The 14,847-nt window shown below is 42.1% G+C and overlaps 1 protein-coding gene across 2 annotated transcripts in view; it reads right to left on the bottom strand.

Annotated features, from left to right (window-relative positions):
- LOC137425424 (uncharacterized) overlaps positions 1-14,847 on the bottom strand; it is a 108,307-nt gene that overhangs the window by 88,865 nt on the left and 4,595 nt on the right. For both annotated transcript variants that reach the window (XM_068113849.2, XM_078776633.1), the window contains exon 3: positions 14,577-14,656. In XM_068113849.2, the coding sequence (XP_067969950.2) occupies positions 14,577-14,656 (80 nt within the window). The remainder of the gene's footprint in view (positions 1-14,576; positions 14,657-14,847) is intronic.

The following is a 14,847-nucleotide window of genomic DNA, read 5'->3' as shown; positions in this document are numbered from 1 at the left end:
ATGGACGCGGGTCGAACCGCATGGACAGGAATGAGACAGCCCACCGGACAACCATTGGAGCATCTGTGGAACGTGATGGTGTGAGAGTGACCTTCCACAGATGTTCCGTTATGATTTATGGACTCTCGGTTTGGGAAGAGAGCCATGGGGATGTGAATCGGGAATGTGTAACGAGCCGAGCATATGGGCCATGCTCGGCTGGCATGTGTATGGCAAAGCATCTTTCTTTGGTGAAATGAGTGAATTGTGAAAAATGTTTGGCATGGGTAATCTGTGGGTTAGATGCAAATTTAAGGGTGGGTTTTGAAATGTCATGGTGGTCACTGCACAGTGACACCATTATTGATCCAGGTGCGTTCGACCAATGTGTTGGAGGCTGTGATAAAATTGATAGATTAGCAAGCCACAGCCTTCATCTGGTTGCGGGGGCGACTGTGCTGATATTTGGGATGCGGGATCATGGGGATGTAGTTGTGTAGCCTGAGGGTCAACGTGGTACTGTGCATGTCCGAGGTGTTTGGACCATGTCTTCTGGGTGGGTCTCCTGGTGGAGCATGGATGTTGACTGGACCTTGATGTGGTCAAGTGTGGGTGAGCACTGGGGGCTGCGGTTCTGTGGACTTGGGGACGAGAGGGTGGCGTAGGTGACGTGAGGGGAATGCCACGCACTGCGACCGTCTCCCCCAAGGCCGAGGGTGTGTGTGCGAAAGTGTGTGTTGTGGCAGCAGGTGCTTACCCCATTGGCCAGCTGGGGCTGGTGCAGCCATGCTCCTCGCAGGGGGGCCGAAGGATGGATGGTGGGTCGCACCCTTGTGAAGGCCGAGCTCCGCGTTTACACTGTACACGACGAGACGTGTTATTTTCGTATTCATATTCCCTCGTCTGTGGTTGAGATCTGTCATGTGGGGACGTCCGAACTTAGGCCATTAGTTGATTATCATTGCGGTTTTCCTGTCCCACCATCCTTGTTAATAAACCCTTATATTATTTTTATATTCCCTGTACACCTGAGCCCGCTTGAGTCGATTTCCCCGACAGGATCACCATTTCGCAGTTAAGTGCTTCCGCAGCCTCCATTTTCCTTCTCCCTCCCGTGCGACACATAGTAAAATCCGTGTTTGGGTTGTGCCTCCGAATAAGACCGTTTAGGCTATCCGCGACTCTGGTGTTAACCGGAGTTGCACGACAATATATATATATGCTCGTTTCAACCCTCCATTTCTTTCTTTTCAGTCATTCCTTGGTGGATTTTCTGGTATGTTTCGGGTCATTGTCATGTTGCAAGGTCCACCTTCGGTTGAGCTTCAACTTTCCGACAGATGGCCTCACATAATCCTCAAGCATCCTCAAGCAATATATATATATTGTTGCGGTTTTAAGAACCCACACTTGTAAATATGACATTAAAGGGTTAAAGTTTGCACCCCATAGTTAGGCCACAAGCAACACGTAGGTCACCATAGGACTTCAGTTATTTCATTAGTATGTGTATCGGCAAGGCCATGTTTCCAATCGTTGAATCTGCGTTGTGTCAATCAAATAAGAAGTAGGCCCATTCCATCATTTTTACAGCCTCCCTCTCCAAGCGACGCCATTACGCGCCCTCCAGTCTGCCCCATGGCCCTCCAAAATTGTTACGCGCCTTGCCAGCAGCGTTCGCAGCCTCACTGGGCTTCCGCCCAAATGCCGCCATAAGCCACGAGGTGAGGCCCGGAAAAAGGGGGCGGAGCGCCAGGAAGAAGGTGTGGCCACGTCACCCAGCCGTCAAAGGCGGGGCCGGTGAGCAAGCACCAGCCAACCAGGGCTGTAGTAAGATCGCCTGACAGGCGTGGCTTTTGGGCTCACGGAGCAATCACTGCTTGACTTATAAAAGCGTGAACGCAAAGCCCTTTAGGAGGACTAATGCGCTTGATTGGCTGAAAGAGTACTTACTGGTAAACGCGCGTTGCAAAAGGACTTGTTTGAGGCGCGCTTGTTAAAGAGGACTCTCGCGAAGCACAAGAGTGGAAGGTTGGCATTTGAGAAGGACAGTGGAGGACAACTGTGATTTGAAGGACTGACTAGAAGAGCACGCTTGTGAAAGGACTCTGGTTGGAACCTTGTACTGAAGCAGAACATTGGAGAGAGGGGGCGTTTGGCACGAGCTTGCACTTATTACATCCGCCGCTAGGACACCAGCCTTCCCCCCGTTATATAATTGTCCGTTCGCGTTCCACTATACGCGAAGCTGCCTGCAGGGTTTCGTCCGTTGGACCGGAGCCTGGACCGGAGCCTGGACCGGAGCCGGGCTGGAGCCTGGACGCGTTGGTGACCATCAACCATTTACAATCCCCGTGTGAGTGTGTATGTGAGACGGGCCCGTTTGTCCTGGGGTATTAAGAATAAGACTATTTAAGGCTGCCCTGTGTGCTTCTTCTTCCTCTTCCTATCCTGTACATTTCTTTCGTTTCCTCTTCTCCTTCTTGCACATTTGTAATAAATTGCTTGTTCTTCCTATTTTCTGGGTTTCCTCTCCATCCGATCGCATCAGTCTTTTCTCCATTGGGTAAACGTGGCACGATCGGAACCGCCCTAATCGGGTCTAGTCATTGTTAATGGCCCGAATCACGGCTCGCTTAGCTCGGCGTGTCCACGAACGCCGTGATTCGGGCGGGAGTTATTTCCCTGCTTCGCGGTCGGTGTTCGTAATTAGGTATTTGGGACTAAGTTGACCAATAACCCTACCTAATACCGACCGGAAGGAGCGTATAACTCCCAGGACTCGCGTCGGCCAGATAAAAGGACAAGGGGATTAACCCCCCTTGATAAGGGGAGAGCCGACGTTCGAGATCCGTAAAAGAAAAAAATATATATATATATATACACTGTACTGTATATATATACAGTACAGTGTATATATAGTTGGCAGATAGATATATATATATATATATATATATATATATATATATATATATATATATATATATATATATATATATATATATATATATATATATATATATATACATACATATATATATATATATACAGACTTGGCATTTAATATGGAATTTTTATTTTTTCTTGACTTGGGTTTACTTTGGTATTGCCCCCTTTGGCAGAAACAACCTCAAGGAGACGTTTCTTATAACTGTCTATCAGTCTCTGACATCGACTGGGAGAAATTCTTGCCCACTCCTCCATGCAGAATTCTTTCAGCTGTGCGATGTTTAAGGGGTTTCTTGCATGCACAGGTCGTTTCAAATCCCCCCACAACATCTCGATGGGATTTAGATCCGGGCTTTGACTTGGCCATTCCAGAACCCTCCATTTCTTTCTTTTCAGTCATTCCTTGGTGGATTTTCTGGTATGTTTCGGGTCATTGTCATGTTGCAAGGTCCACCTTCGGTTGAGCTTCAACTTTCCGACAGATGGCCTCACATAATCCTCAAGCACCCTCTGGTACAATGAAGAATTCATAGTGGTTTCTATGATGTTGAGCAGCACAGGCCCCGATGCAGCACAGCTGCCCCAAACCATAATATTTCCACCACCATGCTTTACAGTTGGTATCAGGTTCTTGTGGTCAAATACTGTCTTTGGTTTTCACCAAACATGTCTTCTGGGACTGTGGCCAAATAGCTCTACCTTTGACTCATCTGTCCAGAGCACATTGTTCCAGAAGTGCTGGTCTTTGCCAAGGTGTTCATTGGCAAACTTTAGTCTTGCCCTGATATTCTTTCTGGACAGCAAAGGTTTCCTCCTGGCACACCTCCCACGTAGATCAAATTTGTGCAGCCTCTTTCTAATGTCAGACTCGTGCACTTTGACATCAACAGTGGCAACAGCTACCTGTAGGTCCCGTGATGACATTCTGGGGTTCTTCGAGACTTCTTTCAGCATCTTGCGGTCTGCTCTCGGGCTGAACTTGCTGGGGCGGCCTGGCCTGAACAAGTTGGCAGTTGTTTGGAATCTTCTCCACTTGTAGATGATCTTCCGGACAGTCAAAGGATTGATTTCAAATTGTTTGGAGATCTTTTTAAACCCCTTCCCAGACTCGTAGGCATCTATAACCTTCTTTCTGAAAGCCTCAGAGAGCTCTTTTGATCCAGGCATGGTGACGCCGCACACTTCAACAACAAAGGGCAAACCAAACCAAATGTCTGAGGTTTAAATAAGACAGGTTCCTCCAGATCCTCACTAACGATGTTCTAATCATTTGCACCTGGTGCTGGTGCACCTGATTCTAATTTTAGGTATTTGAAGTCGTGATAAATGTAGGGGTGTACTTACTTTTCCACATGCGAAATTTGCATTTATGTTTATTTAAATTATACAATGGACGACAAAATGTAAATGTTTCATGATATTTGTTATATTATATCACCTTTATCTATCAATATTGTTGAAATGAAGATCAAATAGCTGTATGTTGAAATATGTTGAAAAAGTCAAAACTTTACATGGGGTGTACTTACTTTTTCACGTGACTGTATATACCGTATATATATATATATATATTTATATTCATATGTATATGTATATGTATGTATACATATGTGTATGTATGTATATACAGACTTGGCATTTAATATGGAATTTTTTTTTTTCTTCACTTGCGTTTACTTTCTTAACTCAGTATATCAATCTGGTGAGTTTCTTTTACACTTTGGTGGTTTATTTGTTAAAAGAACCATGTCACTGATCGTCTGTCGCAGCAAGAAGTCAACAACAGGATTATATCACAGGTGGCATGTCAAAATGTACGGACAGGTGCATTTGATGATTGGCTTAACAGTCGGGTATACAAGGGTTGTTGCGTTCGGTATTAGTGGAAAACAACTGCTGCACGTCTCCAGAAGTTATTGCCGCTTCCTCTGGAGATGGTCCGTCAACTCGACAATGCTGTTTGTCATGGAGTGGTGGCTTTACGAAATTACGGCATGAAACAGCGTGCTATTGCTCGGCAGTATGGCATCACTCACCTGGACTGGTCATCATCATCTGGACTGGATTTATCATCTGGACTGGTCTCCCATCTCTACTGCCTCTGACATAAATTCTTCCTGGGAATTCTTCCAAAGCAAACTGCTCTCTCTCATGCACAGATTTATCCCATCTCGTCTTCTGTTGTCTTACCCTTCCTCCCGTCCATGGTACACGGAATCTTGTGGTGAGGCTATTGCCCAGAAACAACTTGCTTTCGTCTCCTGGAAAGCAAATCCAACGGAAGGAAATCTCATTTCCTTTCACAAAGCCCGAAACAAGTGTGTGTCCACCCTCAGGAGAGCCAGGAAACAATATCTCTCCGTTCTCAGGACCGAACTCTCTTATCTGTCTCCCTCTTCCAAATCCTGGTGGCGTCTGGTCAAATCTGTTTCTGGTGTTTGTTCCCCCTCCATCCCCTCCCTCACCTCAAATGGCCACACGGCTGACTCCCGCGCGTGAAAAAGCTGAATGCCTCAACCCTGTGTTTGCCTCTAAATCTTCTGTCCCAAACCCATCCCTCTCTGTACCCACCGTACCCAGTCGTACCCAGCTGCTCCTGGACTCTATGTCCTTTCCTCCTGACAAGGTGGAAAAGTTTCTGTCAACCCTCGACTCGGATTCTGCAACTGGACCTGACGGCATCAGCCCACGGGTCCTAAAATCCTGTTCTTCCGCTCTTTCACTCCCTCTCTCTGTTCTCTTCACCCTCTCTTTTGCTCAAGGTCATCTTCCATCTGCTTGGAAATCTGCCAACATCACCGCTTTGCACAAAAAAGGTGCAAAAACATATCCCAGCAACTACAGACCAATCAGCCTTCTCCCAATTATCAGCAAAGTCATGGAATCCATCATTGCTTCAGATATGAAATCTTTCCTCTTCTCCAATGGCTTGATCTCTGATCATCAATTTGGTTTCAGACCTGGACACTCTACTCTGGACATACTGCTTCTGCTTTCTCAACAATGGATGGAGGTCCTCAATGCCAAACAGGAAATTAGAGCAGTCTCCCTTGACATATCACGTGCCTTCGATACGGTCTGGCACCCCCGCTCTGCTCACCAAACTCTCCTCTTTTGGTATCAATGGAAATCTCCACGCATGGCTGGCGGACTTCCTCTCTAGTCGTAGTCAACGTGTGGCCCTGAATGGGTTTCTCTCATCTCCTCTTCCTGTTCAGGCTGGAGTTCCACAAGGCAGTGTTCTGGGCCCTGTGCTTTTTCTGGTCTTCATCAATGATCTCTCTGACTCTCTTGAAAATCCTCTGTATCTTTTTGCTGATGACTCTACTCTCTGTCGCTCCATTCTTCATCCCTCAGATCGGCAGTCTGCTGCCTCCTCACTCTCTGCAGACTTGGACAAAATCACAGACTGGGCAAACAAGTGGAACATGTCTTTCAATCCTGACAAATCTCACACTCTTACGATGTCTCTCCGAAAAGACCGACTGGACAACCCTCCCATCCACTTTCTGAATAATCCTCTCCAAGAAGTTCTGCACTCAAGCTTTTGGGTCTCACTATCTGCCATGATCTTTCCTGGGAAAACCACATTTCAAATCTGGCCTCCAAAGCCAGTCGCCGACTGGGCATCCTCCGTCATGCAAAGTCCTTCCTTGGCACACATGAGCTCCTCACCACATACAAGGCTTTCATCCGCAGCTCAATGGAATACTGCTCTCCCCTCTGGGCTGGTGCTCCTGCCTCACACCTAGCTCGTCTTCACGCTGTTGAAACCAAAGCATTCAGAATCATTGGAATCTCCCGCGATGAAGCTAACTCCAAGGGCCTCTCACTCACTCACCGCAGGCAGGTTGGTGGTCTTTCCATCTTCTACCCACTCCTCTCTGGCCTTGCCCCCCCAGCTCTCTCTGGGCTCTGTCCCGCAAATATTCCTACAGGTCGCACAAGATCTGCCTGCATCCCTCTTATGGTCAAACTGCCAAAATCAAGACCTCTGCTCACCTTCACTCCTTCATTCCTCTCTTCTCCCGCCTCTGGAACAAACTCCCTCACTCTCTTCAATCCCACTCCACCCTCCAGGTCTTTAAAACTGCTGTTCACCACCATCTCTTATCTTCCCCCATCCAAAACCTTGATCTTTTCTACCCCCGCTAATTTCACCCCAATTCCACTTTTTTGAAATACCAACTTCTCTCCTGGAAGTCCTTGGTGTCCTTGTGTTTTATACTTCTCCCTCCACCCCCCCCCCCCCCTTCCCACGCCTCCTCCCCCCAAGCCCTCTCCCTTCCACACATCTCCCTGCTCTCAAATGTTGTGTTTGTGTGCTTTCCCTTCTCTCCCCATCTTGTTTTCCGCTCCCTCTTTTTGTATGTTTTGTTTGTCTGGTTGATTTGTTTGTGAAGTAAATGTTAGCTCTTTCACGAGCCTCGATTCAGTATACAAAAAAAACCAAAAAAAAACTCAAGGTCAGGTGTCAAAGATCCTGAAACGAAATGCTCAGAGGGGTGTCCCTATTCCAATACCGAGGCCAGGACGTCCCCGCAGAACCACAAGGAGGGATGATCGCCAGCTGTACCGGTTAGTCCACAATGGCCGTACCAAGTCAGCTAATCGGCTTAGGGCTGAGTGGCAGCAACTGACAAATGTGCCTGTATCCAGAAGGCTAGTCAACCAACGACTGGTTCAAGCAGGCTATCGTGCCAGGCATCCCCTGAGAAAGCCACGCCTGACCAGACAACACCGCCAGCGCCGATTGCAGTGGGCCAGAGAGCACCGTCAATGGCAGCCAGGACACTGGAATCACGTGATCTTCAGTGACGAGTCTAGATTTCTGGACTATCGTCAAGATGGCCGCGTCCGAGTGCGCAGACAAGTGCATGAAGCCTACAACAAAGATTGTATAGTGCCAAGAGTCCAAGCTGGAGGTGGTGGGGTGACCGTTTGGACTGTTTTTGATGCAGGGGGCCAAACTGACCTGGTTGTTCTGAATGGAAACCTGAAGTACAGGGCCATTCTGGAAGAAACATTGCTTCCATTTGCTCGTGCAGCCTTTCAAGGAAACTTTGTCTTCCAAGATGACAATGCACGGCCTCATCGTGCTCGCATGATCCAACACTTTCTTGCTGACCGTGGTGTAGAGCATATGGAGTGGCCTGCCATGTCCCCGGATATGAATCCGATAAAGAACTTGTGGGCAGAATTAACGCATCAAATCGACCACTTGGACCAGCAGCCGACCTCTGTGCGTGAATTGCAGCAGGCTATTGTCACTGCATGGCAAGCGATTCCTGTCCAAACCTTGGTAAATCTCGTGAACAGCATGCCTCAACGTGTACATGCTCTCCTGAATGCTCGTGGGGGTTACACGAAGTACTGAACTGTAATTTTACTGTCCGTAATCCCAGTCGTAATTTAACTTTTGTTTAAAAATTTTTTTGGCTAATGTGCAAAATAAAGAGATACTTCTGGAAAACGTACAGAATTTAACACAGTACTGTCCATGAATTGAGTTCGATATCAGTTTACATCACTTTCAAGGATCAATTTATTTGTTTCGAAATGTCAAATATGGTTTTTGTTTCTTTTAAAGGTCACATTAACAAAATCTAGAATAATTTCAACATAATTCCAATGAACTTTTGGTTCTAAGACATCATGAAAAGTAAGTTCACCCCCACAAAAAAAATTCCATATTAAATGCCAAGTCTGTATGTATGTATGTATATATATATATATATATATATATATATATATATATATATATATATATATATATATATATATATATATATATATATATTCATAATTCCATAAAATCTATGTTACATGGACAATGAACATCGTGCTTTTTAGAGAAATTACAAGATTCGTTCTCATGACTTCTTGACAGCTATATTTAGCATATTCGTATGCTGATAGTATAACTGATGAATTCAGAATAAGAAATGTCTTTAAATAAATCTCGTTTTCAATTTAAAAACTGGGGGACACATTTTTAAAAGCTGTGAATGTTTAAAATGGGTATAGATTCCTATTCTTGACAAAGGATTTAAGTGCTGATGACAAGCCAGTAAGAGTTTTCTTTTCTGTGGCTGAGAAATAACCATGAACATGGTGATACTCCATCGAAAGGCACTGATGTAAATGAAACCTTTGCTTTGAGCAGTCATGGGAATTAAATCCACACTGATGAGAGTAATGTAAGGAACCAACTATTCCATTATAGATCAGGAAAATATTTTTCAAAAGAACACTTAGCAAGAATGTTCATCGAGTGAGCTGTTCATCTTCTTCCTTCGGCATCCACTTACCGTGGTGACAGGGTACTGTTATAAACCTCATTTTATATTTCAGACACAAGGCCATATCAATGACTCATGTAATTTAATTACATTTACACCTTTAACTTGCCCTGCAGGAATGATCTCGTGATGCGTTCCAGTTTCTTACAACAATATACTATGATGTGAAACGATCTGCATATCACAGTGCTTCATTTTCCACAGTTTGAAATGTTTTATACTTCTTTACAAAAAAATTACATGAAGATGGATTTAGATGATTATAAACAGGCACAGACATTAGTATTTCATGTCGACAAAATAAAATGGCTATCGTTTTAAAATGTACGATGTTGAGCAGATGGCTTTGCGATCAAAAATATTTTAAGCTCCATTTGAAAAGTAGTTAAACGTTAAAGAAGCACAGAAGAAAGGATGTGTGTGTGTGTATATATATATATATATATATATATATATATATATATATATATATATATATATATATATATATATATATATATATATATATATATATATATATATATATATATATATATATATATACACATATATACATATATATATACATGTATATATATATATATATATATATACATATATATATATATATATATATATACATATATATATATATATACATATACATATACATATATATACATATATACATACACATATATATACAGTCACGTGAAAAAGTAAGTACACCCCATGTAAAGTTTTGACTTTTTCAACCTATTTCAACATACAGCTATTTGATCTTCATTTCAACATTATTGACGGATAAAGTTGATATCATATAACAAATATCATGAAATATTAACATTTTGTAGTCCATTGTATAATTTAAATAAACATAAATGCAAATTTCGCATGTGGAAAAAGTAAGTACACCCCCGACATTTATCACTACTTCAAATACCTAAAATTAGAATCAGGTGCACCAGCACAGGTGCAAATTATTAGAACATTGTTAGAGAGGATCTTGGAGGAACCTGTCTTATTTAAACCTCAGTCATTTAGTTTGGTTTGCTCTTTGTTGTTGAAGTGTGTGGCGTCACCATGCCTAGATCAAAAGATCTATCTGAGGCCTTCAGAAAGAAGGTTATAGATGCCTACGAGTCTGGGAAGGGATTTAAAAAGATCTCCAAACAATTTGAAATCAACTGTGAAATCAAATCAATTTGAAATCAATCAACAACATTCGACTGTCGGGAAGATCATCTACAAGTGGAGAAGATTCCAAGCAACTGCCAACTTGTTCAGGCCAGGCCGCCCCAGCAAGTTCAGCCTGAGAGCAGACCGCAAGATGCTGAAAGAAGTCTCTAAGAACCCCAGAATGTCATCACGGGACCTACAGGTAGCTCTTGCCACAGTTGATGTCAAAGTGCACGAGTCTACCATTAGAAAGAGGCTGCACAAATTTGATCTACATGGGAGGTGTGCCAGGAGGAAACCTTTGCTGTCCAGAAAGAACATCAGGGCAAGACTAAAGTTTGCCAAAGAACACCGAGGCAAAGACCAGCACTTCTGGAACAATGTGCTCTGGACAGATGAGTCAAAGGTAGAGCTATTTGGCCACAGTACCAGAAGACATGTTTGGCGAAAACCAAAGACAGCATTTGACCACAAGAACCTGATACCAACTGTAAAGAATGGTGGTGGAAATATTATGGTTTGGGGCAACTTTGCTGCATCAGGGTCTGGGCAGCTCACCGTCATAGAATCCACGATGAATTCTTCATTGTACCAGAGGGTGCTTGAGGATAATGTTAGGCCATCTGTCGGAGAAGTTGAAGCTCAACCGAAGGTGGACCTTGCAACATGACAATGACCCTAAACATACCAGTATATCCACCAAGGAATGGCTGAAAAGAAAGAAATGGATGGTTCTGGAATGGCCAAGTCAAAGCCCGGATCTAAATCCCATTGAGATGTTGTGGGGGGATTTGAAACAAGCTGGGCATGCAAGAAACCCCTCAAACATCGCACAGCTGAAATAATTCTGCATGGAGGAGTGGGCAAAAATTTCTCCCAGTCGATGTCAGATACTGGTCGACAGTTATAAGAAACGCCTACTTGAGGTTCTTTCTGCCAAAGGGGGCAATACCACTATTAAAGCCAAGGGTGTACTTACTTTTTCCACATGCGAAATTTGCATTTATGTTTATTTAAATTATAGAATGGACTACAAAAGGTAAATGTTTCATGATATTTGTTATATTATAGCCGGCAAAGCCGGTGTTGTGAATGAACGCGTACGTATTATGTTGAAAAGCCAGATGTTGCTGGATCCTTTGAGAATTCCAAGCTTTGACGCACCAAATCACTCAATGGAGGCCGCCATCTTGCAGATGCGGAAGTATGCATAAAAATTGAGAAAAAGTTCAATAGGAGTTTGTTTCACCCGTCTTTGTTTGATTCACAATCCTATGCACCTCTAATTTGTAATTAAAATACTTTAAGACCAACCTCGTTCCCCGGGCCCGCACGGGCCCTGGTTATCTTCAACAAAAATCGTCACCAAACACCGGAACCAATCAGATTCGAGCATTTGAAAAAATATTGCAAAAAAGCTTCTTTCCGCGTTTGAGGCTGAAAAAGGCATCAAATATTCTAAAATTGACGAAGAATTATTTTTTAGAAATCTCGCGGCCGTAGGGGATAGTTTTTCACGGCCGGAAATATCCGAAGTTAAGACGGAATTCACCGAATTAATCAAGAAGGAAATTTTATAAATTTTTATCTCATCCAGAATGCAAATGGTGTCATTTTGAACTAGGTACGGTACCTACTACACCTACCTACTACCAACTACCTAACCTACTGATGCCTTAGTGATGGGTAAAATAGTGGCAAGAGGCTTTCGCTTCGCCGGCTCATTGCGGCTTTGCAGTCGGGTACTAGTATCACCTTTATCTATCAATATTGTTGAAATGAAGATCAAATAGCTGCTTGTTGAAATATGTTGAAAAAGTCAAAACTTTACATGGGGTGTACTTACTTTTTCACGTGACTGTATGTATAGTACATTGGTAATGATGACGCTGTTATAAAAAAAATTACCATCTAAAGAGGAGAAATTTGGTCTTTGTATTGAATTCATAATTAAGTCGCTTTTTTTGTTTTACTATTGCTTGTACATTTATATTTTGGTGAATTGATGGCAGGTGATGTGTGAGTCTCATGGGAACTGTAGGTTTAGTATCCACAGTTGCCCATTATGCAAAGTTTTGTTGAAGTTCTTGGCACACTGTATACGTAAGAACTTCTTGACTCAAGACATCATTGAACAATGATAAGAAGAAATAGAATATATAAATATATTAATATCAATGGACTTATTCATGACTTGAAACACCCTCCTGTCCCCCACACCTTTAACACCGCACGACATACACACTGGATATGCATTAACGAATAGAGGCCTTCTCAAAGGCCGTTGGTTTTGTCGCCTGAGACTTGATCGGCCCTCCCCCATCTGTATCAAAATAGGCGCGACTTTGTTTGTGTTTTATCACCTCAGTTGGTTGTGTCTTTTAATAATTCAAATGGATAATCCCAAACGCAAAACCCTCATTTCATATGTATATGTATATACAGCATGTGTGTGTATATACAACATTAACCCCTCCTTTCACGCCGTGAGGCACAAAGCGCTGCCAGGGCAGTTTCATTGGCGAAGGAGTATACACAATCTTGGACATGTCTCCACTCCGATGCATGACACTCGAATGGCTTATAACCCCAATGAGCTGGTACTCATTTTGCCGACCTTGAAAGGATGACAGGCTGAATAAACCCACCTGGTATTATATCACCGACACGATAGGGGCTCGAACTCAAGACCCTACGATTTTAAGCCAGCCTTAACGGATAAGGTTAGGTTAAGCCAACACTAGGCACATGCATGTATATATATATATAAGTATATGTCTTAAATAAAAATATATATTTATATATATAGACATATATACAATATATATATATATATAGACATATATACAATATATATATATATATATATACACATACATACATACATACATACATACATATAGTATACGTCTTAAATATAAATATATATATACATTTAAGACATATACTATATATATATATATATATATATATATATATATATATATATATATATATATATATATATATATATATATATGTATATATATATATATATATATACATACATTTAAGACATATACTATGTATATATATATATTTAAGTCATATACTATATATATATATACATTTAAGACATATACTATGTATATATATATTTAAGACATGTACTATATATATATATATTGTTCAGAATAAATAAAGTCAAAGCCTTCCAACAAATTATACGAAGTACCACCCTTCCAAATTTGAAATAAACAGGAAAGAGAAATCTTCACCGAAAGCTAAGTACATCTTTTGGTAAGTACGGGTTGTAACAGTGCTGGCAGGATGGCCTGGATTGACGCACATTCACCTCTAAGCTGCCTCGCCTGGGCTCGAATCCCGATCTAGCTATAAACCGTCATCCCGGTGTTTCACAGTCAGAGCGAGTCATCAATGTGTGTGCCATCCCTCGGATGGACGTTAAACTGAGCATCCCGTCTTTTGGAATTAGTTGGTGGACATTTTAAATCCCACGGTGTCCTTCGCGAAGAGTCAGCGAGCTATTGCCGGCACCATGACAGAAATTCCAAATTCCTTCCATAACTACTTCTGGGAAGGCAATGGCAAACCACCCAGTATAATTCTCTTGTTTTGCATATTTTGTTTAGTACATAGATAGAGCCTCATGGAAGAGCACAATTTGCACAGGTTCAATTCATCCATCCTGCTGGAACAACCCAAAGATCTTAACATGTGGTGAAGCTTCATGTACGATGGAAGAAATATTATAGTGTAAAAAGTGGTTACACTGTAAATGCTAAAATATAATACTGTATTGGTGTATCAGTTTTTAAAGCCGTATTGGTACAGTGTATCAAAATTTGCAAATAGCGCGACAGGAGATGATCAAAGCACAAAATAATGGCGAAGACACAAAAAACAAATAGCTCAGCTACCTGATACGTGGGAAGGTGAAAATGGTCTCGGAACTACATTACGATCGTACGAAAGACACCAAGGTTTATTTTTCAACATATAATTATTAAAATTAATTGGTTATAAAAATAATTTCCTTATTAATTATTTGCGCTTCTAATTTGAAAAAAAACTCTTGAAGTTTCATGGAGAGTGTTGAGAGTATTCGTTCGGAGAAATTTTTTAACGTTTGTCGGACAAGGCAATCAGAAGTATTCGTATAGGTAAGGAAATGCTGATGGTACTGACCACATGTTTGTTGTACAGCAATATTATGATGATTATGAGTATCAGCAAGATGACCAGAGACACAGGTATCACCCAGTTTCCTAAAGGGGGAAAAGGTAAAGAAACAACGGACAAGATCAAACCAGTAAAAATAACAATCGCAGAACATTTATATTGAATTAACTGACTTTTCCTGGAGGGTCGGCACGTTATGGTTATTGATGGTTCGATTCCTGACCCGACGAACACAAATTGCCATCCTGCTGGTTCGCAGACTGTGTGTTGCATCAAT

This window comes from Myxine glutinosa, chromosome 4 (assembly GCF_964187855.1).
Source record: "Myxine glutinosa chromosome 4, kmMyxGlut1.1, whole genome shotgun sequence".
Taxonomy (NCBI): domain Eukaryota; kingdom Metazoa; phylum Chordata; class Myxini; order Myxiniformes; family Myxinidae; genus Myxine; species Myxine glutinosa.
This window is presented reverse-complemented; position numbering and strand designations above follow the sequence as displayed.